Source organism: Falco rusticolus, chromosome 2 (assembly GCF_015220075.1).
Source record: "Falco rusticolus isolate bFalRus1 chromosome 2, bFalRus1.pri, whole genome shotgun sequence".
Taxonomy (NCBI): domain Eukaryota; kingdom Metazoa; phylum Chordata; class Aves; order Falconiformes; family Falconidae; genus Falco; species Falco rusticolus.
Window position 1 is genome coordinate 89,170,245 of NC_051188.1, and position 23,811 is coordinate 89,194,055.

General features: G+C 39.6%; 1 protein-coding gene across 6 annotated transcripts in view; it reads left to right on the top strand.

Moving 5' to 3' along the window:
• Window positions 1-22,134, top strand: part of ACOT9 (acyl-CoA thioesterase 9) — a 28,586-nt gene extending 6,452 nt beyond the window's left edge. For 3 of the 6 annotated variants that reach the window (XM_037377150.1, XM_037377148.1, XM_037377151.1), the window contains exons 2-16: window positions 157-248; window positions 1,762-1,788; window positions 4,807-4,852; window positions 8,483-8,653; window positions 8,765-8,802; window positions 10,929-11,012; window positions 11,596-11,699; window positions 12,806-12,879; window positions 14,993-15,060; window positions 16,028-16,139; window positions 17,206-17,296; window positions 17,785-17,870; window positions 18,632-18,719; window positions 18,906-19,056; window positions 19,308-22,134. In XM_037377150.1, the coding sequence (XP_037233047.1) occupies window positions 157-248; window positions 1,762-1,788; window positions 4,807-4,852; window positions 8,483-8,653; window positions 8,765-8,802; window positions 10,929-11,012; window positions 11,596-11,699; window positions 12,806-12,879; window positions 14,993-15,060; window positions 16,028-16,139; window positions 17,206-17,296; window positions 17,785-17,870; window positions 18,632-18,719; window positions 18,906-19,056; window positions 19,308-19,366 (1,291 nt within the window). In that variant the 3' untranslated portion in view covers window positions 19,367-22,134. Of the gene's footprint in view, window positions 1-156; window positions 249-1,761; window positions 1,789-4,806; window positions 4,853-8,482; window positions 8,654-8,764; window positions 8,803-10,928; window positions 11,013-11,595; window positions 11,700-12,805; window positions 12,880-14,992; window positions 15,061-16,027; window positions 16,140-17,205; window positions 17,297-17,784; window positions 17,871-18,631; window positions 18,720-18,905; window positions 19,057-19,307 lie in introns of those variants that run through there. The other 3 variants (XM_037377149.1, XM_037377152.1, XM_037377153.1) reach the window with 2 other exon arrangements.
• Window positions 22,135-23,811: the final 1,677 nt, after the last annotated feature.

Genomic DNA, 23,811 nt, shown 5'->3' on the forward strand with positions numbered 1-23,811 from the left:
GGAACTGTTGTACTGATTGTATCTGGTTCTAAAAGTCAGGATAAAAATAAGGAATGGGGGTTTCTGAAGTAATCAGCTCCATTCTAAAAATAAATCCTAAATTTATTTTCGTGGCATTACTTTTAATGACACTGAATTTTTCTGCTCTGCCTATAGGTTGTGCATCATGAAGAAGCTTCCTTCTGTTCTGGCTAGAACACTCACGTCTGGGACCAGTGGCTTCCCAGTGCTTCCTGACATGTCTGAAGGTAATTGGCTGTACTTCAGAGCATTTTGCAAGGAGTTTATTGTTTCAGGTGGTGGTTCTTTGTGTGTTTACATGGTTTGGGTAATGGACGTGCCCTTTGCTGTTAGCTCATGGTGTGTTTAAGAAGTAGTAGAAAATCACTGTGTGTTTGGAGATTAATGGCAAAAAATACATATAATCATTGAAGTTGCGGATTTAGAGGCTTGTCTGGTTCTTTAGTTTTGGAAGAGCGTGTGATTTTTTTCCTGGTGGGACAACTGCTTCTCAGGTTGGCTCTAGATATAAAGTCAACATAGTACAGACAGGTGCTATGGTGACTGGAGAGAATGGCCAAGAAATGGAAGACCTGAGTGGAAATAATGTCTTACAGAACCTTTAATGTGCTAATACCATTAATTTCCTAAACTTAGATAAATCTTTTAATCAGATCAGCAGCACTGCCTCATGAAAATGCTCTGTCAGTAGAGCTTTTTGTTGAAAGATTGTTTTAGTGCTCTAATTGTAATAAACAGTAATGTTCCTGTTTCAGAAGCTTTTATAAAAGTTTTCTTGCATTCTAATCCCATGTACTGAGAAAAGAGGAGGAGGGAAAGGGCTGGAGCCAGGTACAAATAATTCCTTTATGGAGTTCTGCTTGTTTCTGAGATGTTCTTGTTCCCTTTGTTCTCTAAATAGAAACCACAGGTTATCCAGTAAAAGAGAAAATGAGAGTTATTTGTTGTTAGAGAAGTTCTTTCCATTATTGTTTATAAATAGTAATTTGGGAGGTTAAAGGAGAGGAGCAAGGATACAGAATATTGCATACTTGCAAATGTTACCCTGCTCTTTTATTTGGATATTTGACAATGATACCACCTAGAAGGCCAGTAAAAATAGTACAGAGGTCAGGCCACCCTGGCCTTGTCTCTGATTTGTTTCCAAGGAATACTAATATATTTTGGACTACAATAACTGTAAATATTTGAGATTCTGTTCCAAAATCATAACATTTAAATAATGTTATGCAGACTTTTGCTGATATGTAAACTAGTTTCCTTTAATTTGGTATCCATGCTTCCACAAAAGCACCAAATAGTTATTCTTACTAGCTTTTTACATGCTTCTTCCATGGTTCTCCCAAAAGCTACACAAAACAAGACTTTGGAGGTTTCCTCTGAGATATCGCTCATCCTGCTTCCTGAAAAATGCACCAGATATTTTTTCCAGAGTTATTGGTGTTTGTCAATAGTACATGGTAGCACCATGTTTGAAAAACTGACTTACACTGCAAGCAGACATTACACAGAGCCAGTAGACAAAGGAACTAGAAAGCTGGCTTTGAAAGAAAGGACAAACTCAGTTGAAAAGACAAAGATACTGACTGTAAATTGGGCAAGGACATGTTTCCTACTGAAACTAAGGAACATGGGCTAAACGGAACTCAAGCAGATAGAATAATCTGGTAACTCCTTATTGGATGTAATTTGCATTGTTTCTTGTAATTGTTAATCTAACCTGTGTTTTCCACTCCACAGGACACTTACCCATTCATGTGAATAATGGTGTGTTGTGGTAATCTGTACATATTTTAATATTTGCTGTAACACTGAACTTACTTAGCTACTGTTTTTCCTTACTTCAGCATTCATGAAAAATGAAACGCTAGTATTCTTCTCTGTCGACTTGCTTAAAGCCTCTTTGCCTCGAGTGAATGGCTCTGATCTTGTTTGTGGCAATGTTGTTGTACTAGATCTCTGTCCGCACACTGTGTTTCTGGTGGCGTGCTGGGTAACACATTTCTAAGAGGCTTGTGGGATACAAAATCTCTTACGCAGTGGCTCCTGCAGTACTTAGGTTCATTTTAGACATTTGAATCCACATCTTTCACTGAAGTCCAGAACAAGCGCTATACCAAAACTGGTAGTAAAATACATTGCAGTGGTCTACCTGAACTTGGATACAGTCTGGAGAGGCACCAACACAAGGGGACGTGGATCTCATTAGCAGAGATGAATGCAGTGATCTTGTCCAGCTGCCCTCGTGTCCTTTCTCACAGCACAGTGCAAATAAACTCAGACCCTGCTGCTCTGGTATTAATGATCCACTGATCCCAGTTAGGAGACATGTGAGATACACAGCATGATAATGGTGGATAAGCCCCATTTGCTTTAATTGTTTTGCAGATTTAAGACATTTGCCAAATAAAGGAGAAAGAGTTTATGGATTTTTATGCTTAATTACTTACTTAAATTTCTGTTGTAAGATAACTAATATCTAGAAGAGCAATATAGTTTTCTCAGGGAGGGGGGAAAGAGAAAACCCATGTACTTTTTTTTTTTTTTGTGAGCCTGTAAAATGGACTAGATTTAGCTTGGCAAATTTGGAAACATTTTTACACTTTGTTGCTTTTATTGTTAAAATAAAAATTACGTGGTCTGAGCCTGGCAAATACTTACTTGTATGCCTGAAATTGAAAGCAGAAGTATTAAATGTGACTAACAGTGTATATACATGTTTGCACGTTTGGACTCGAGATTTTTTTTCAGAGCCTTTTACCTCTTTAGAGTTGAAAAGGAAAATGAACTTTGTTTAGACAATGAGAAAGTGCTGTTTATTCCCTCTCCATCCCAGCCCAGTCTGCACCTGTTGGAAAACAGAGGTTTTGTGTTCTAGAAGCTGTAACAGTGTTTCTGCTAACATTGTATTTATCAAACGCATGCTATGGCAGTTTTACCGGTGGAGTATGAGTAACAGGAAGGTAGTATCTGTTCTGTACAAGCCTGCTGCTTCTTAAGAAAAAAAGAATCAGATCTTACCCCCTTCCAAAAAAACCCGCCCAACTCTAAGCTTAGTTTTCAATCAGTTTCTTTCAGTGAAATTTTTTTTTTGTTCTTAGAATTAGTAGTGAAACTGTTCTAATTTCAAAACATGATTTTAGCCTCCTTTCCTAAAGAAGTGAGGCCTAAGCAACCTGTTTCGTCTTTGTCTGCCTATGTTCTTGTCCTCCTCTTCTTCTAGAACCTCCTGTTGCTTGATGTCAGCCAAAAATCTCAAAGCCAAAATGACGAGCACAAATCTTGAAGAGAAATGTGTTTCCACAAGCTTTGTGAAAATTGGCTTCCAAATCAGAGGTCCGGTAGGGTGCCTCAGCTAGTGTTGGGGTCTGCCACCACCGTGGTGTTTGCTAGCAGCTGGTGAGTGACAGGGGGCTGTGCGCTGGCTGGCTGGCAGTCAGCCCCTTGCCTGCCTCTGGGCTAACCACAGCTCGCGCTGGTGCTTGTCCGGAGGGCAGGCAAAACAGGAGCAGGCTGGGAGTGTAGGGACCAGGTGTTGCAGAGGGAGGAACGAGAGAGAGAGAGGAGGTTAGGGGTGTTGCAGTGGTGGTATGGGGGACTTGGACAGGAAAGCAGCAGAAACTGAAGCGACTGTGTGGGGAGGAGGGAGGCAGAACCACGTGGATCTGGGTGAGAGAGAGGTATGTGATTTAATACTTAGGAAATCAGGCTCTGCTTGCTCCAGAGTTCTCTGAACAGCTTGCTAATCGCTGTGAATACTCTGACTGGGCATTTAGCTTGAAAAGTGCCAAGCCTGATGACGTCTAATAATCTAGAAGGACAAAGAATCAGCTCATGAGTCACCAGCAGTCCTCTTTCTGTTTCATCATGATTTTTTTTATTTTTTTTTGGGTAGCCCTTCCTTGACGTGTCCCTAACTATTTTGTCCTAATATTTGAACTTCCTTATATTAACATCTTTGTAAGTAAGCAGGGAATCCCTTGCTCAGCTCTCAGCTTCTGTTCTGAGCTTGGTAATTGTTGCTGCTTGTTTTCAGCTGTTTCCAAATAGCATACATTCACCTGGCTAACAATGATGGGGTAGTTTGATAGATTTGATGGGACCTTAGCACACTTAATAGCCTCATCTGAGGGAGGAGTAGAAAACCTGCTTATGCAGATTATTCTTGAAATTTAGGAAAACCTTGTGCAGAGCTAGTATTAACTCTCTAGTGCAGACAGTGCTGGAATAGGTTTTATAGGCCTGTTTTCAGTGTCTTAACGCTGTGTTCTTTGAGACTGCTAAAAATTTCCAGTCTGCTGACATTACCTGCCTTCACAGGTGGGATTACTTAAATAGTATTCTCCTCATTCCCCGTCTCCCAGCTGCACTGTTCCTTTTTACGTTCTTTTATGACTTTCTGATACATTTTATTTCCACAATTTTTTTATGTTTAGGCTGAAATATTTTCACATCAGAATTCCTCAATCTGATATTGATCTGCTGTCTCTTTCAGCTGTTAATTAGCCCTGCAGGTGTTTGATTGCATTAACAAACACTCCTTGTTGGCTATACACAGTAAGCTATGGAATCATGTTACTCAGGCCATTATTGTGATATGCCTACTAACAGCATCATGGATTTGGCCAAACTTTTGTTTCTGGGCTGCTATTTGCATGAATTTGCTTAATTTTCCTGTTCTGGGATGAGGATTGTGCCTTTTATCACCACACAACCTCATCTTCATCACTTACAGAATTAAGCTTGATTTGCTTGGTTTTTTTGTGTGTTTTTTCTTTTTTTCAGTGCGGAGCAGATTGAGGGATATAGTGGGAGCATCTACCAACTGGAGGTACAGTGTACATTAAATGTGTTTTATTTTATTTGTGAAACCCAGAGCTCAGGGTTGTGGTAGTGGAAGTTAACAATGTTAGCTGCCTGAGTGGAAAAGAAAAAAGATCCAGCTGAAAAGCAATGCAGACAAGGTTTCTGAATTGTTACTTTGTGGTTGACCAACTTCTGAAATTTCTCTGACAGAAGATCTTTAGCACCAAAGGAACAAAACGTGATCTTGATGTTTACAAGGTTTTCCTGTTAGCTTTAGCTCTGATGGAAGTTTAAGAGTTGTACTGTCTGGCTGGAAATGTTGCTGTTACTCTTGAGTTATCTGTTGGTGGATTACCCACATAATGGATTTATCCTGCACTGGATTCAGAGGCAGCTGAGCTGGTTCAGTGTGAAGCAGGTTGCATTACAAATGGCCTGGTGGCATCCATGTCACTTTGGAAAATTGTGAGCTCAGGATCAGGGTCTCCTTAGTCAGGAGCATCTTGTGCATTTCTTTTCTCTGCTGTAGCTTAATTTTAGATGAATTTACCTATAATTTAAATCATTGATGTTTTGGCTTTATTCAGGTTACCTTCTTCCCTCTTCATTACATTGGATAAACCAGAGTTGACTGTAATCCTCTACTGTTAATAGTTCTGAGAAAGTCAATATAGCAGTCTGGGGTAATTGTGTATTGCAGTTTGCTTGGTCCCATATTTATTTTATTGATTGTTAATTTTCTTATAGCTGTGTTTGCTGAGCTCTTCTTTCACACTTTGTGCACTGATAAGGAAATGAATAGAGATTTGCCTGGGTGGAGTGTCTGATGTGTCCAGGCCTTCTGACTAGGTTTATCTAAACAAGGTTATAGGCATGCTAAAGAAAGTGCCTGAATCTGGGAAGCTGAGTTTTGCTTAGTAAGACTAGTATCCAAGCATGAGGGGGCTTAAAATTCTCAATAGGTCAGCTAAAAAGGGGTTTAAAGGTTGTTTTTTAAAAAAGCCTTCCCTGCAGCCCAGAATGGCTGGGGAGGAGCCATCCGAGGATCAAGATTTTAGAGGGCTCTGGTCAAATCTGATCTTCCATCTGTTTCTTTTCCCCGACTGCTCCCACCCTGGAAGGAGAGCAGACTGAAGCCAGGATCACCACAGCAGTGTTTTTCTTAGATAGGTACGTTTCTTGTGCTGTATAAAATACAGTAGAAATGGTTTGCAGAGTACTGTGTGCTCTAACTCCCCTGAAGAAATTAAGCCAGGGAGCCCATAGCTGGGAGTGCTTGAGAATGTTGGGTTTAATGTGGGGAGGTTTGAAGGACATGGATCATGCAGCCTTTGAGATCCCACTTTTAAAATGGAGTGACAAAGAACTGATACGTGGAGACTGAACAGCCAGTGCTTTAATTCATTTAGGCCACAGAATGACTAAAGAGGACAAACCAAAGAGAACAGCTTGATAGGGGTCCTGAAATGGGAACTAGGGAAAGACTGATGCACATACATCTGGATTGCTGGGAGAGAGGAGAGATGCATGCTGGAGGAGTACTTTTGGCTGTTAATTTTACTAAAAGGAAACACTGGTTTATGATTTCTCTTGTAAAGGTCAGTGGCATTTTGTATTAGAAAGAAATATCTTGCTTACATATTTATTCTGCTTTTGTACTTAAATTGTAATTAAAACTATTAATTTGTTCATTGCTAATTATAGTCTAGATAAGAGCTGTGGCCATTTCAGAAATAAATATAATGTCATTTCTCCGAATGTGTAGGGCAGGTATTAGTTAAGACTTGGATAAGAGATTGTTACTGTATGACTAGCACTGCAGTGTGTAACAGTATGTGTTGAAAAATGTTATTGCCTTGAGCCTAATATTTCCATATATTGAAGAGTACATTCTGAAGCTGAAGTCAAGAAGAGTTCTGCTGCTGACCCCAGAGGAGCCAGGATGGGACTGGTGAAAACAGAATATAGTGAAATCTTTATTGTTTGGTTTCTCTGTGTTTATAGACAAGTTTCTGATTTAGGCTCTGATTAATTTCTCTTAAACTTTTCACTGAAAGATCTCGGAAACAAATCTTTTAAAAAGCAGAAAGGTGCATCACCTTGGACATTGCATGTTTCCTTAGTCATCTAGTATATTCTATTTCTATGCAGTGGCATAACTTCAAACATTAACTCTCTGGAGGAGGTTATTGTCTTTCTATTTTCTCTGAACTCTGCAGTAGTCATGTTGCTTAGATGAGGTAAACCGTATTTCGTATTTAAAGCAAGCAAACAAACAAACTGAAATTTTCTGCTAGACTTTTACTTTCTTTGATCACGGATTATTCATATTTCCCCAAAAATTACTAAACAGAAAAGAGGGAGTGTAAGTCAAAGTGTGACTGCTTTGTACCTCTCCTCTTCCAAAAAGAAAACTCAAGCCAAAAAAGTCTTTATCTTACACAGCTAATACCCGCAATTCATCCAAAGTCAAAACTGAAGACAAAGTTTCTTTTTGGTGAAAAGGTTCTTTCTGTTGTTTTCTTTCAGTTTTTTTTTTTTTTTTAAGTTGGTTTTGTTAAACACAATGGCACTCGGATCTCAGCAATGCAGCATGCACAACTGAGTGAATGGCACATATCCACAAATTTAAAATTGTTTGGTTACATAGTATTTTATGCCTTCTTGTGCTCTATGAAATGGATTCATAGTTTTGCATACTCCTTGGCTTTATACCAGAACTGATGCATATTTAACCCTTGGGTTTTTAATGCTTTGTTGCTGGTTCTAGGGATGTTATGAAATACTTGTTTTATTGAGCCAAGTTGCACTTTGAAGGGGAGGGAACTTTGAAGGAACAGGTAAGAGAGAGTGTTGGGCAAGATTGTTATATCTCGTAGATACTGTGTAAGGAACCAACCTGGTAGATTGGAAGGAAGTGACAGTAAGTTGGGCCTTACTCCCTCTGACTTGGTGGTGCTGGAAAAGCAGTTCTGAAAGGGTAGTGCTCCCTTTTCTGTATTTTATCTTTCTATGACTTTCCTGTATAGTTGTAAGATGACTGGGTAGGAACAGAGAGAGAGAGAAAAAAAAATAGATTCATTTTCTCTTTTAGCTTGCTGATCAAGTGTATGCTGTATGAACTGATGCTGTGAAGGGAGAACTCACCTGTGGATCAGAGAAAATCTTAGCAGATCAGTTCTCTGTGTTGGTAGTACTAACCAGCACTATACATCCGCTTTACTTCATGGGAGAGATTGTAAGTTGAGAGTCCTTTAAAATGGACGCTGTAGGAAGAGCTGTGATACAGTAGCTGTAGAAGACATGAATATGCACAAACCCTCATAGGTTAAATTATGTCCGATTTGTTCTTTTCAAGGAGAACCGTTTTGGGAGCATTCAGAGTTAGATAAACTTTGTTCATCTCCTTAGTGCAAAGTTTGTGTTTGCCACTTGTACATATAACTATTTTAAAAGTTTTCTGCAGTAGTCTTGCCTAGCATTATCTCACTGTGTGCATTTCACTTTCTTTTCAAGTCACGCTTACTGTGTCTTGCTATTTTTACTGCTTTTTTGTTTTCATTTTGATAATCTTCAATGTGACATCTTTTAGCTAGGTTCTGTTGTCATATTCCAGACAGAGTGTTTTTTGTTTGGTTTTTTTTTTTCTTACCAGGGATCATGTGCAAGCAATGCAAGAAAGAAAAGCTCTTCACACTTTACTGGCAAAACGGCAGGAAGATCTCCCTCCTAGAAGAATGAAGGATAGCTACTTGGAAGTTATTCTGCCTCTAGGAAGTCAACCTGAAATAAGAGAAAAGTACCTGAATGTACACAACAGTGTAAGGTAACAAAACATATATGTGACACACAAGAAAGTATTAACTTTCATTTACTGTGTATGTAGGTATTTAATTGTCAAAAATTTTTACATTTTTATGTTTTACAAACCTTACAGGTTTGGAAGGATACTTGAAGATCTCGACAGTTTAGGAGGTATGTATCTATACCCTTGTAAAGAATGCACAAGTAATGCAGACAAAGTGAGTTTGAGTACTGTTGAGCACTGTTTGGGTGATATATATGACCTCAGAGAGGGAATAATATCAATGCGCTATCTCAAAGGAGAAGGAAAAAACCAAAAGATACTAATGCTGAAGGAGAAGGAAGGATGATAAAGAACAGACAGAAGCAAAATTGGTCAGCTTCAGCTTCTTGTCTCTACCAACTTTGTAAGGGACCATCTACAAGAATAATTTACTGATGACTGATCCTAGGTTATGAACGTGTATTGAGTGTTAAATCAGAGAAAATCTGCAGAATCCACCATTTCAACATGTGATTTTTCACTTAAAGAAACACCCCACAACAAAAAAAAACCAACACAAAACCCAACAGAGTGAGGTGCAAATATTTTAATCTTCCCTTTGGGGAGAGGAGAGTATAATCTGGAAAGAACAGAATGCATCCGTTGAGAACAAATGAAAAATGCTTGGTATAGATTCTTGGGTTCTGACTCCAAACTGATGTTACGGGTAAAACCAACTCAGTTATTTCATGAATTAGCTTTCTTAGGTTTTTTTCTCCTTTTAATTTATTCGTGGTCTTTAAAAGTTCAAGATCTTTGACTTTTGTTTTGCAGCTAAAATAAGTGCTAGGTTATTAATATAACTTGGAGATACTTTTTTCTTTAAATCTCACCAGGTGGCTTCTTTCTTCATCAGAGTTCTGTAGCTAGTTGGGAGCATTTTGATGGAGATTTTTAACAAAGAATAAGTGCTTATTAAGGGAAGGGTCTGAATGGAACAGCTTTTTGGGTTTTTTTTGGCAGGAAAGACCTTCTGCGGGTCCAGGTGGGCAAAACTGAGGAAGGCAGAGAAACAAGTGAATGTGTGTCACCTGTCTATCAAGGACAGACAAAACAGCTAGGTGGTTTATATTTCTTTCTGGGATGTGGAAGGTAACTGGCTTCAGTACCTGTCCTGAATTAGAAAAGGGGACTTGAAACTGTTGGCTGCGCTTCATTGGTGAATGAGATGAGCCTGTTTTTCATTCTGTGCCTTGTTTATTTTCTCTGGAAATCTGTGAACATCTTAGGTTTTTCCTGTTGCAGCACAGAATGTCTTTGCCTTGTTTGTAGTCATACTGGGCTTCAGTCAGTTCCACTGAGGAGGTATCGTTTTGAATTAAGATACCTGTCCCAGTTACACAATATTCAGGATGGTGGTCAGCAGTTTTCACAGGAAATTATACTGTTCCATTCCCCCTCCCCAGTACATTCTGTGATCTTGACAGATGTACTGCATAAAGGTCTGGTCAACTTTCATTTTTTTGTCTTTGGCAATAGGGTTCTGATAGATGACATTCAGGCTTTTACTAATCATATTGATGGCATGAGTTCATAGGTATAACAGTTTTTAGAATTGTGACTTCAGTAATTTTAGGGAAAAACTTTTTGGATTATGTGGAAGGACAGAGATCTTCCTCCTCTTTTATTGCATTAAGCACAAACAGATACTTTTCGGTATGGAAATCTGTGTTGAGTGAAAATCACACGAGTACTAGAAAAAATAGTCTTTGCAGTCTTGTATTACTCTACAGACTCTGTTTACTTGGATATGCTTTTATGAGCAGAGCTAATTAATTTAAATAGTGGTTTGGCTAGTAATAATTACAGTGTGATAATTACCTCTGACTATGCTTTCATGCCTGTAAGGCACAGTTTATCTAATCGGCATCCCTTTAAAGGAATCAGTACTTGAAAGTAAGTCCTCAGATAGCTTGTGTCCTTGGACAACCTGCATGAAATCAAAACAGAAGGTAGGTAGGATCTGAGACAGTGGGCTGCAGGGGTAGAGGGAAGAGATTACGTGGGTTTGAAAGTGGAGCAAAGTGCTGATTTAAAGTTAAATTTCTCTTTGTAGTAAGTAAATACATATATAACTGAGACAACTGCTGAATCACTGTTTTCTTTATAGCAATCTTGTGAGTTACATACATGAACATGTGGAAGTCATGTGCACTCCTACAGTATGATACTTAAGTATGTATTTTGCAGGTACTTTTCATGCACCATTGAAGTTTTTGTTAGAGAGATGACTCCATTTTTGTTCTCTCCACAGTTCTGATTTGCTACACTCACACCAAGCAGGAAATGCAGCCAAGGTCTCCCTTATCAATAGTTACAGCTCTGGTGGATAAAATCAGTAAGTGGCAATTTGGTCAGTAGAAATGTTTTCATCTGTTTGTCTTACACTTTTAGCAGCTACTGCCTTCCCATGGATGTTACTGCGGATACCTTCTTCACTCTTCCATTTAGTTCATCTTGTTTTGGCTTTGAACTCTGAGTACTATGGCTTTTGTTGAATGGAAGAGGGAAGACGGCTTTGTAGATTCTTTTCAGCATTTCATTCAAATGGTTCCCTTCAAAATACAACTTTCATGCTTCCTGCATTTCTGTGTTTGGTTTTATTTTGGCATGTGAGTTTCTTAGCTTCATTATTGAACAGTGTTTGTTCTGGTGGAGTTGGACCTTGCTTGTGTGGCTGAACACCTCTGTGGCTCTGCTGTCCATCTGCCACCTGTGTGCCCACCTCCTCCTCCTCCTGTTCTGGCTTTCAAAGTCTGATAAGGCAGAAACTGCAGGCTAGCAGCGTGGTGGTCCCTTGCAACAACTGTCTTTGCGTGTGTTGCCACTTGCAGAACACAAAAAGGTTGTAGAGAATCCAGTCTTTCTAGTATTACGTGTGAGTGATTTGTCTCCAGTAACCTCTAATGTTTGTCTTGTAGATTTGTGCAAGAAGATTATATATCCAGACTGTGACATCAAATTTACTGGCAACGTTTCTTGGGTTGGGAGGACCTCCATGGAAGTGAAGATGCACATGCTACAGGTTAGTTCTGTGACTTCTCTCTATCTTATGACAGGCATGAGATGCTTCAGTGGGAATTCTGGATAATGACATTAGTAATCTGAACTATATTTTCTAGAATAACTGTTTTTGAAGAGCTTGGCACAGCCCTAGTGTTTGAAGACCAAGATAGCTTCCAGTAGTCTAGGTGCAACAAGATATCTGTTGCTAATCTTTCTTTTGAGACACATTTTTCTTAACCATTGTTTTGTAATTAAACAGCAACACAGTACTCCTGCAGAAAAAATAGGTGACTGTGCTCTGCATGTTCTTGAATAAGTTTCTTCTTGCTTTTGAAAAACTTTATTTTTCTTTTACCTTTGCATTTTATAGATTTATAAATTTTAATGTTGGTATTTGGATCCAGTATTAAATCATATCTCTTGTGCTCATTTTATCTACTGCGTAGCATAGTGTGTGTAATGAGTTATTAAATACTAAATAATAGGAAATCAATGAAGGGTGTAACTAGACTACACTGTGCAGGAAGCAAAGGGAATATTAGTAATGAAATTTTAAAATCCTTAACCTTTCTGTTGAGTATTTGCTGTCAGTTGATTAGTTAACTGAAATATTAATTCAGTTATTTAATTATTTAGAGTAACAAAGATATGCTATAAACAAGTAATATTAGTGGCTGTAATTCAGATAAACAGGTAAGTATTTTTTTGTTCTGTTGGTCTCCTTAAGTAAAGTCTCTGATGTAGAAGTTAATGTTACACCACTATTGTTGGAAGTCCTTGAAGTGCCGGCATTAGTGACAGTTTGGTGTTGACAAAAAAATGTTTTGGCATTTCTCAGAATAAAGGGTAATAGGTCCTTTTAAAATGCCTGTGTTGGTTTCCTTCCCTCCCAGCTGAAAGTGGTAGTTAATAAGCATTCCCTGCTTAAGGTTTACACTGCAGAATTCCTTAAACTAGTTTTAATTTGTGTTACTTCCTTCTCTTCGACCTGTTGTGAAGGTTCTTGGAAGGGATGTTGGAGTGTGAAAGTAAACATTAACAATGTGATGGAATAGTTGATGTTGACTTGTAAGCACACTTACAGTTTTACAGTTTAAAAATAGAATTGTTTCCTGTCTCTCGTAGCTACATGATGGTGACTACAGCCCTGTGTTAGATGCAACTTTTGTCATGGTGGCCCGGGATCCAGAGAACAAACGGTAATTTGTAGGACAGGAAAATAGTTTTCAGACTCCCACTGTGGTGAAAATAACAGACGTGGCAGCTTGCTATGTACGTGTAGAAGCCATATAGCGTAGGTGATAAATAAATCACATGGTCAATGTTTTCTGCTGGCAAGTGTTACTTCCCTGCAGCAAACTTCAGAGCATTGATTTCAGCAGTCAGATGATACCAGGAATTGCTATTAGTCTTGGGATCTGACCCTTTAACAGATTTTCCCTGTGTTTGAATGACTGACCTGATGGAAACAGAAGTGAATGAGTCTCTAGAAACCCACCTGCATTCTAGTGGTTGTTAGAATTAATTGCCTTCTTGCCCTAAAACCAGAATGGATTGAATTTTAATGGTTGAATAGTCTTTAAGTGGCTAATGCCATTAATTCCCTAATTGATGTGATAGGTGTCATCAGAATAATTCAGCCTAACACTTGCTTATGTAAGTAACTTGGAACAGGTAAGTATTCCCACAGAACTTTAAAAAAAAAAAACACCACCAAGAACTTTCTTATTTTTCTGGTTTTACTCTCTCTGCAATTTCTTAGTCATTAAACTAACAGGCTACTGAGTTTCAGTTTTGGTTGATGACTCCAGAAAAATCAGATGCATTTCTTACCTCCTTCTTGTATAGCCTGAAAAAGTAATAAACAATTTTCTGGTTTTAACTAGTTTAAATAATTGCCTGTATATAATGAAGGAGTTTTGCTTGACATAGCTACTTCTAACATTATCAGGAATAAATAATTTTTAGGTAGGTTTCCATCAAACTTATGAGATTTATTTTTTTTTTAGAACCCATTGACATCCCATACATTAAAAGAAAAAATTTATGGTTCCCATTGTAAGGACTTGTTTTGCAACAGAAGTAAATCAAATCTGATGTAATTATACACTAGCAAATTGACTGGGGACAAGCCTACATGGACTCGTGTAGATAGATACAAAGTGCAGTGGCTGTTCTTAAAGCCAGATGTCCACAAGCCCACTGTGTTTTGGAAGCATTCTGTCCATACAAGAAGGGTGTTTGTCCTATGTAAGGTAGAAACTTTTCAGAGAGGTACAGGGTGTATGTTACGTTGGTTATAGTGTCACAGAAACATGGTTGTGTGGCTTTTGGACCATAGCAAACTTGCATCTCAGCAGCTTGGGGCTTGGACAGGAGAGCTGATGTAGATGTGTCCTGAGCTGAGGAGAGGGAGAATGAGCTCTGTGATGGAGAAGGAGCTGGTGTGTCTCCAAAATCCAGACGATTAGCAAACTGGGAAAGAGCAGTTTGTTCAAAGTGAAAAGATCCTCTCTGCATGCCTTTTGTCACCAGCATAAGTAAAGGCTTGGGGTAGAGGTGAATCATTTGGCAGATATCTGTGTGTATGTCTATGTATATATTGTTCTAAGCATTTGTTTCAATGCTGAAAATAGAAAAATAATAATCAGAAATTATGGGGAAGAATGGCTCTGGAAAATAAGCATTTGCCTTACCTTGTGAAAAGAAATAATTAAATGTTATATAATTAGGTTAAAGTTGTTTGTGCAGTAAAATAAAAACACAAATTCATGCTGAAGGCAGCCTCATATCGTCTTTGACAAGGGGTACACGTCGTAAACAGCTTTTAGCTGTTGATAAGGCTGTCGTGGGAGCGTGTAGATTATAAGAACACTTGCTAGTTACAGCACTATGCTCGTCCTGGTTGGTGGAATGGTACCATTCAAGATTTGTGTATCTGTTTTAGACTATCCTGGCTCATCACATTTTAATTTGCTGAGTTTCTAAACAGCTTTCTGTTTGAATAATCTTAATTATAATCTATGGGTACAGTTTTAGCTCTTTAAGAAGCATAGATGCATGACTTACTCTTTCTTAATCATACTAGATAGTGGTTGGATCACTTCGCTGCCTCTTCAGACTTAAAGCTAATGTGATATTCTGTTGGCAGCTGCACATTATGAAATAATATATTTTTTTCTGTGCTATAACCTGAAATATGTCATTTCATCTTGTACTGTGTAAGTAAGCAATAATGGAAGACTGTTATAATGTATTTACAGGACAAATTCTTGTAAAGTTTGTAACTTAGAAAAAAATTCCTGTCCATAGGCCAGCATTTGTTAATCCACTCGTTCCTGAGAGCCCTGAGGAAGAAGAAATCTTCAAGCAAGGGGAATGTATGTCATGTTTCCTGGTAGTATGCATGTCTGCCTCGGGTTCAACTTAATAGCTGCAAGGAAGTAAACTTCAGAACTTCTGCCACTTAGAAATGCTCCTGATTTGTTTAAAATCATGTTTTTGTTCTGTCTCGTGTGTCCGTAGTGTAAGACAGTTTAAAAGCCTGCTGTCACAATTTTGGAAACTTTGGCTAAACTGACAGACAAGGGCACTCCTGATGTGCTCTGCACCCCCCAGTAGACTTCTCCATTTCCAGGATGCTCGCTCTGCTTCAAATCTGAGTGCAGCACAGGCTTTCCCAGTGTTCTGGCTGATCGCTTGCCCCCGTGGTGGCTCTGTTAGGTACACCACAACAGCTCCTTACCTGTCTCGGTGCCCATGTTCCTTCTGGAAAGAAACTCAGAAGAAGTAAGGGGAAGAACAGGGGAAGGAGTTTGTACCTCCATCTTTGTTTCAGGCTGGAATTTTAGAGCAGAGAATTAGAGAAACACTAAAGACCGAAGAAACTGAACAGAAGATCTTTTAAGTTAAAATTTCAATCATTGTGGCCTATGGCAATGAGTTCTGTCATAAACTTGCATTCTTGTACCATTGGCAAAACCTGAAGAAGGTTGTTTGTTCTGTAGAGTTTCTTGTTTGATGCATTTTTCCATACTTTGAGGAGAGTACTTAAGTTTTCTGTAGGAGTGGTGGGTGGCTATCATAGTGTATACATAAAAAAGATCTTCATCACATTGGGGAGGTAACAGCGAACTTCTGCCTTATTTTTTCTTTGATGCAGTCAATTCTAAAAGCCAAACTTCTGTTTGAATCTATGGGACTGTGAAGTTATAGCTTTTAACTTCCGGGGGGCGGGAAAGAAAAAAGGAAAGAGAGGGCTGATTCCAGGTTAATATCTTCAGAGCCAAGCCAAATGTATGTTTGGTTTTTTTCTTTGAACTCTAATATGTTTTTTTTAATGTTTAGTGAACAAACTGAAGAGGATTGATTTCAGCACTGCTTCCTTACTGAAAATGGCTCCCACTGCAGAAGAAAGAAACATTGTTCATGACATATTCCTTAATACATTGGACACAAGGCAAGAAGGGGAGGGGCAGAGGAGAACTGAAGTCCTATGAAAAAGTAATGTGCCTTTTAAGTGGGTGCTCTTAAGAGGGTAGTCTGGGATAAACGTAGGCATTTTGTTCTCCCATTTCACCATTTAAATGCCGTGGTGTTCTATTTGAAACACAGGTACAAACTTTAATGTGACATCTGCATCTGTTAAAAGAGTCTTCTGTTGTTAAAAGGTGATAGCTGTACCAAGATGGTGAAAGTGACAGTGTAAGCACAAAGAGTTTCTCAGCAAGCTGTTAGGAATAATCTTGAGGAAAAAGGCTGATGTTTAACCAAAAAAGGGAATGGAATGGTTTTGAAGCCCTGTGACTTGCACAGTCTAAGAGTTTTCTGCCATGATATCTAGGAAGAATGGCCATATTTTGACCAAGTAACCTTGCAATGTGTTTTAAATATAATACCTGACAATATTATTTAAAGGAGACTCTTGTTGGGGTACTTCTCTTATACTTGAAATTTGTGTGGAATCGTCCAGTGTCAGCGGTGATAGAGCAATGCCTAATGGCACTAGTGCAGTATTGTATTTGTGGATCACTTATAACTTCTTTAAATTGCTAATATTATACAATTGTTATTTTCAAAGCTGTTTACTAAAGTGAGACATGCTTTCCCTTAAAATTAGCAGATTTGTTTTGTACACGTTCTGTCTGGATTTGAAAACCTCAAACCATCTGCATGTTTGATGTTGAATTACTCTGTTAGCTCATTGTGTGCTTTCAATTCATATTATGACTTAAAAATCAGAGTGAAGGCTTTTCTGACAAAGTGCCTTGCTTTATGGTTGTGATTCATCTTTTCTTTTAAGTACCTTTCTCGAGCTTGTTTATTCACATAAGTAACAGATCAAAGTATCACTTTAGATAAGGCTTCAGGGTCAGTTGGAACAGCTTTTAGTGATAGCATTTCTATTTTGGGGATTTTTTTTGGTGTGGTTTTTTGGTTGTGTGTGTCTGCATTTGCTATTTGTGCATTTTTGACTTGCTGAATTCTGCTAACACGGGCTGTAAAGTTTATTGTCTCTTCCAAAGGATGGTAAGTTTCCGGAGTCGTAAATTACCACCCAATTCAGTGTGGATGGAAGATGCAAAGTTGAAAGGCCTACAGATTTGCCATCCTCAGGTATTTTGAAAATTTTTAAATGAATTACAGAAACAGTTACTTACGAAATGTCTTGCAAGATCAGTCAATGCGTTATTTTGTTTCAGTTCTGCAGTCCTTGCAACGTATTTAGATCATAGTTTCTTTTCTCATTTTTCTATTAAATGTATGGATTACCACTGCAAAATAGAAGATTTTTAATTACCTTGTTTTCTTACCAGATTATTCATTTTATGTAAAGAATTTCTTCTGTAAGATGTTTAAGTTGGGCTTCTGATTGCTGACATGATTTTGAGGCTTTTATCTTATGTTGTCAAATGAGTTGGATGAGCTCCTATTAAGTAAAGTTGCCTCAGCCATTTGGACTTTTGCATATGTATTTCAGTAGTGCTTTTTATACATTAAGATGCTGGGAGTTCAGTTAAAGACTGAAGTGCAGCTTTCAACACAATGCTTTGAAAAGAATATATGTAATATGGCAGTTTGATTTTTCTTGTGTCTACATACAGGAACGGAACATCTTCAACAGGATCTTTGGGGGTTTTCTCATGAGAAAGGCATTTGAATTGGGATGGGCAACTGCTTGCAGCTATGGGTGAGTTGTAGACCTGCAATATTTATGCAATCCAGAGCGCTCTGCATGTATGCAGAGGTCAGAAGCCAAGCTAACCAACCTAATGACAATTTGAGTAGAAAAGACCTAAGTGTCTAGTAGAATCTTGCACTATTAGTGCACAGCACTGTTTTACTTAGAGCACCTATTGTGTTTATGAAGAGATTGGCATCTTGCTCCTTGGGGCTTGGTTTTTAAGCATTACATGTCAAGATAGAAAATACATCCTTTTTCTGTTTTCTTTTATCTCACCAAGCTATTGAGATTGCCTTTTGAAGATACATTTTCTTTCTAATCATATAAATAGACATTCTATCAAATAAATATTACATCTTTTCGTTCTGTACACAAGAGAGATGGTTTCTGAACTTCTAGTAAGTGCTTGTGTGACTGAGGTCATCACCCAACAAAGGTCTTTGCGTCCCGATGTTAAGTGTTTTCTGTTAGTTGGAAAACTGAGGCCTAAGCAATGATGGCGTGAAGATTGCCTAACAAGTGTAAGTCATAGGATACAATAATGATGCATCCTTAGAGAGCGTGTATTCTTTATTCATGTGAGAGATTTCCTCCAATTATTTTTTTCTTGGGTGATGACATAATTCTTTTAGCACTTCCTGTGGCCTCTGATTAAGAAAGAGATTTATTCCTTAGCAACCCTTCATTAAAATGCTGAAAATGAAATACTTTAAATTTCTCCAAACACCCTCATTATTCTTGAAGAAATTTCTCTTTTTCTTGCTCAGGGGTTCCAGACCGTTTATCGTGTCAGTGGATGATATCATGTTTCAGAGGCCAGTTGAGGTTGGATCGTTATTACTGCTTTCTGGACAGGTAGGAATTGATTCCTTTTAAATAAGGAGAAAAACTTATCTTTGCTGTAGTCACTGTTAATCACTGATGATGAACAGCGCATTATGAGAGTGTATGACTTTTCTTGTTAAACAGTGTAATTAAGTCTTACAGTTTTTCAGTGCCAGTGATAAATTACGAACTGTAACTCTTGTCTTAACTGTGTAGGTCTGTTACACAGAAAAAAACTACATCCAGGTGCGAGTACACAGTGAAGTTTATGATGCAGATACCAGAGAGCACCAGACAACCAATATCTTCCATTTTACATTTATATCAGAAAATGAGGTCCCACGGGTTGTCCCCAAAACATATGGAGGCAAGTATCCAATTAAGGCATTTTCATTGTAACTCTGTTGAAAGGATGACTTTCTTTCTGTTGGAACTTTGGTCATTTTAATAGATGAGCTATTGGCATTTGAATAGTTCAACAGGATTTCATGATAAACCACGTTTAATTTATGCTTTGATAGTGTGGATTGCTTCCGAATCTTACCAATCTGTGTGGTTACTCAGTATTGATTCTACATTGCTGATGGGGTTCTCTTTCTTTTCTCCACCTTGTTTCAGAATCCATGTTGTATTTAGATGGGAAGCGACACTTCGCTGCAGTCATGAAAGAAATCTGACAGGCGCTGGAGGCTGTGTCGGCAGTGTGGCAGCATGCTGTCTTGGAAAGAGCTGTCACCGGGGCTGGATAACAGACAGGTGCTTGTAGTACTCAAAAAAAACCCCACAAAAAACCCGCACAGCACAAAACCAAAAACCTAAAACAAAACAAAAAAGACAAACCCAAACCCCCCAACAAACCCCACCTTTTAAGTGCTATTTATGTATTTGCATATGTTTGGATTTTTCTATTCTTTGCTACTAGAATTTGTTGAGATCTACTTTATATGCTGCTGCTAGGGGAAAAAGGCTGGAAAAATCCAATCTTAAGCTGTAGATAGTTTGTCTGCTTTGAGAGATCTCATAACTGCCTTTGCTCTCTTATCACATTCTGCCTTCTTTCCCTTAGTAGCTCTCCTTTGTGGTTCCCTGATACGGGATTGAAATTCTATCAGAAAAATGTGTGCAATAAGTAGTTACACACAGGTGAAGGCATTTGACCTACCTTCTTGTGTAAATTAGGTTTAGGGTTGTCTTTTTTTTTTTTTAACAAGGATGCATGCATCTAGGCAACAGCCTAAGCCCAGAAGTTACAGTGTGTGCACAATGTAAAGCAGGTGTTTCTCATTAGCTGGGATTTTACAAGGTGGTTTGGGCTTCTGTTTTGGACAGTTTCATGTTCCCTTGGGAGGAAACTGATTGTTGCAATGAAATGAGGTGGGCAGATAGTCTCTTCTGGCATTCTGTTTGTGTACAGACAGTCCTTGCAGCAGTGGGGTTTTTTTTTTTGGTTTGTTTAATACATATCTATCTATCTATCTATATCTCTCTGTACATGAGTTCCTTAATGCATTATTTCTCCTGGCCTGTAGAGTGGAGATCTGATTGGTGAGCTTAAGTGGGACTGGGAAATGGCATTGTAGAGCGGAGTGTTTTAGATTGTTAGGGATTGGGAGCAGAAAAGATAAAATGCTGCTCAAATGGTAGTGGTTGTGTTTGATGCTGGAGCAAGGGTCCAGAGAATGTGTTGAGCATTTCCCAAGTCAGCTGCTGAATGGCGGGAGGATTTTTATCCCATTGGGGTGGTGGTGTACAGCTAGAGAACAGCCTCCTCAGCTGGGTTATTTGTCTGGTTCCTTGGTAGACTGTAATGAAATACGAGCATTGCAGAGGTTTAAAGGTTGTCAGGTTTACCTGTGAAGGACAGAGTAATTCCCCACCAGAGGGGCCACCTTGGTGGACATAACTCTGGTGGATAAGTAACAGGAAGAAAATACTTGGTACTGAGGTGCTTCTGATGTAGTGGAGAAGGTCTTAATATTCTCCAGTATCTGGCCCAACATTTGAGATTAGGAGGGTGAGTGGATGGGAGGCATCAGCTTCCAGCAGTAAGGGTGATTAGTCATAAGCACAACATTGGACCTCTGATACCTTCATATCGAGACTGATATCCTGCCTGATCAAGACACCCAGAGAGGAGTATTTGGGCTCAGTGGCAGGTTAAATGGATGAAAGAGGATGTCTTCTGATACATGAGAGCAGACTCTGACTTGCCTGATATGGTTCAAATCTTTTGAAATCAGGAGGCAGCAAGTACAAATTATGTGAATCAGCACAGGTGCACAGACTTGTTGACAAAACAAAGCAACGTGTTGAAATTTTATTTCCGAGTAAGAAAGTTTGAGGGAATCACAACTGGGACCAGCTTCCTTTGGTGCTAGGATAGCGTGAAGTTCATGGCTCCGAACAGCCGATTGCTGTTCGCGTGAGGAGGGTGAGCATCGTGATAACCAGCATGTTACACACCAGCCTTTCCTTTCCAAGATTCGGCTGCCGTTAGAAGTCGGATAGCTTTCCAGTGGAGGCACAGGGGTGTTGCCTGGTCTGGAGCAGGTTGCAGTGACAGTTAGCTCTGGGTTTCTCACACAGTTTCTCTCTTCAGCCACACTCTGGTGCTGATTCAGCTGTTTGATGTTACAGTCTTTAACAGTTACAACACTGTGGATATGTATATTGTATTTTCTGGTTTTCTCCTTTTTAAATCTTTCTGGAAGCTGAATATACTTGAGTGACCATAAAATAAAGAACTGAAATTCTATCCCAACTCGTTCCCCCCACTTCACTTCATGGATCACTGCTGGTGTTAAATAAGTAGGGGGGCAGGATGTGGATGTTCTATTTCAGAACTTCGTGTTACTCCTGACTCTGAGGTTTTTATCATTGACTCGGTGGTCCTACCTGGGTCGTTTTTGTATGATGCTTGTAAGTTAAGGGGATACCAAGTTTCTCCTTCTTCATGCCTTTTCCGCTGTATTTAAAGATGAGTTTGTCGTAAATTCTAAATCCAGTCTTTGGGAAGGGATTGGAGAAGAGAAAAAGGGGTAATATAGTAGGGAGCAAGGTGTCAGAACCTCTGGACACAGGGAAGAAATGAATCCCACAAATGAAGATGCTTAGAAGAATTAGCGTGTTTTCAAAGTTCATGGCAATTTAATCATGTACCACAATCACAGTAGTTATAGAAATGAATGTACAGTCATACACAATGTGTGTATATGTATACATATGTAAAAGATATAAAATATATATAGTAATAAACAGAAAGAGATAATATGTGCTCACATATTTTTTACTCCAAGAAGGTAACTCCAAGTTGTCATGCTCTCTGGTAATGGGCTAAATGTAACTTTCTTTGAAGGTATTTATGCACATCGCTGTATACTTTTGTGTGTGAGAGAAAATTGTTCTCGGCTCTCATATTCAGAATTAAAATATTTCAACCTGGTAATTAATGTGGAGTTTATGTTGCAACTTAATGACCAACCTGTCACAGCTGTAAGTGACTAACCATTATCACACAAGCCTAAAGGTATTGCTAGAAAATCTTTTTATTTGTAGTGAACCTATCTGTAATTGGTAGTGGCTCTGTAGAGGGAAGTAAATGTTTCTGTGCCCACTGCGTCTTGGAATACGCTGAGGAGGAAGTCTGTGGTGGCTGGATTGCCTCCCCTAACCCTCTCAGTGGTGATATAACAGGAGATTTCTGTAGGACTGGCTGAGCCCAGCCTGAAAAAGTGTTTGGTTTTAAATGTTTTTTATTTTTCTGTGTTTAAAAAAATAAATATGAACATTACTTCCTCAAACTTACTGTAACAGCTTCTGGTAGCTCTTCAAATACACACAATTCCTTGGCAGCCACGTCGTGGTGTGGAGCGTTCTGGGGAGCAGCTTGCTGGAGCTGGTGCAGCATGGGTCACTGCGTGAGGGTTTTCAGAAACCTGCTCTGAACCTACTGCGCGTCGAATTGGCTGTACTGCACGTTCAGTCTAGCCTTTGTCCGCTGACAGACTTGTTTTATGGCTGGTCCTCCTCTGAATGCATCTGTAACTAGCTGTGGGAGAGATTTCTTCACAGGCTGAGCACCAGCTAACAGGAAAATAAAAGGGTAATTATTCAGCTTTCATGAAAGGGAAACTGGGGGCTCCTTTTGTGGAAGGTGTAGTCAGACAACAGTACTTGCATAGAACATACACTGGAGCACTTACCCTGCCATCAGAGGATCCTCACCGCTGCAGGGCTCCCTTCCATGAGGCTGGAGGCACTTCTGGGCCTTGCTATTCATTACTCTTTCATAGTCTTGTTGCGGAGCAGAAATGGGAGATTTCTGGAGGAGGGAAGTGTGGCTCTGGGAACTGGTGCTTGGGGCTCTGGGAACTGGTGCTTGGGGCACTCGGGACAGTGGCACGAGTTCTGGTCCCTACTCGGTGTCGCTGCTTTATCTGGCAGCTGTTCAGCAGAAAATTCAGGTGCGGTCCTGCAGCAGGGACTAGTCCCCCGGGCCTTCTGCATCTGCCAGGGGCCTATGAGGGGGCCATTTCCAGAATTAAATGCTGCTAAAAGTGAACTTCTTACACGCATCGCAAGTAGGCTGGCAGCAGGGCTCTGCGCTGCGGGAGGGGCAGGGCTGGCTGCCTGGGGAAGCAGAAGTTTCTCAGAGCACCTGGGGGTGGTGGGGCAGCATCTGCAGGCCTCGTTCAGCGAGTGGCTTGCCGGAGTACCTGTCCCAAAGGGGTGGAGGTCTCAAACTTCCTCCTCCAGCTAAATCTGCCCTGCTTGGAGAGGTGGCTTTCAGCTGCAGACCTCACCACCACATGAAGTTTCTTTTTCACAGCTGAGTGAGCAGCGGAGGCGTGCGAGCGGCTGGCCCAAAACAGCACTGGAAGTTGAAGGCAGCGTCTCGTCACTAACCACGACTTGGGTTTGCAGGAGCTCTTTGCTTTTTCTGTTGAAAAGACGAGTTCACGATGGCAGCTCCATGCATCTGCGTTTCACGCGCTTCCAAGCGAGGCCTGTGAATACATCCCAGGGTTTAGGAAGCAGAGCTGTGTGAGATTTACTTCTTCCACTGTTTCAGACCTCAGGTGAAGAGTACTGGAAGGACAGGCCACTGGCATTTGTTTGGTTA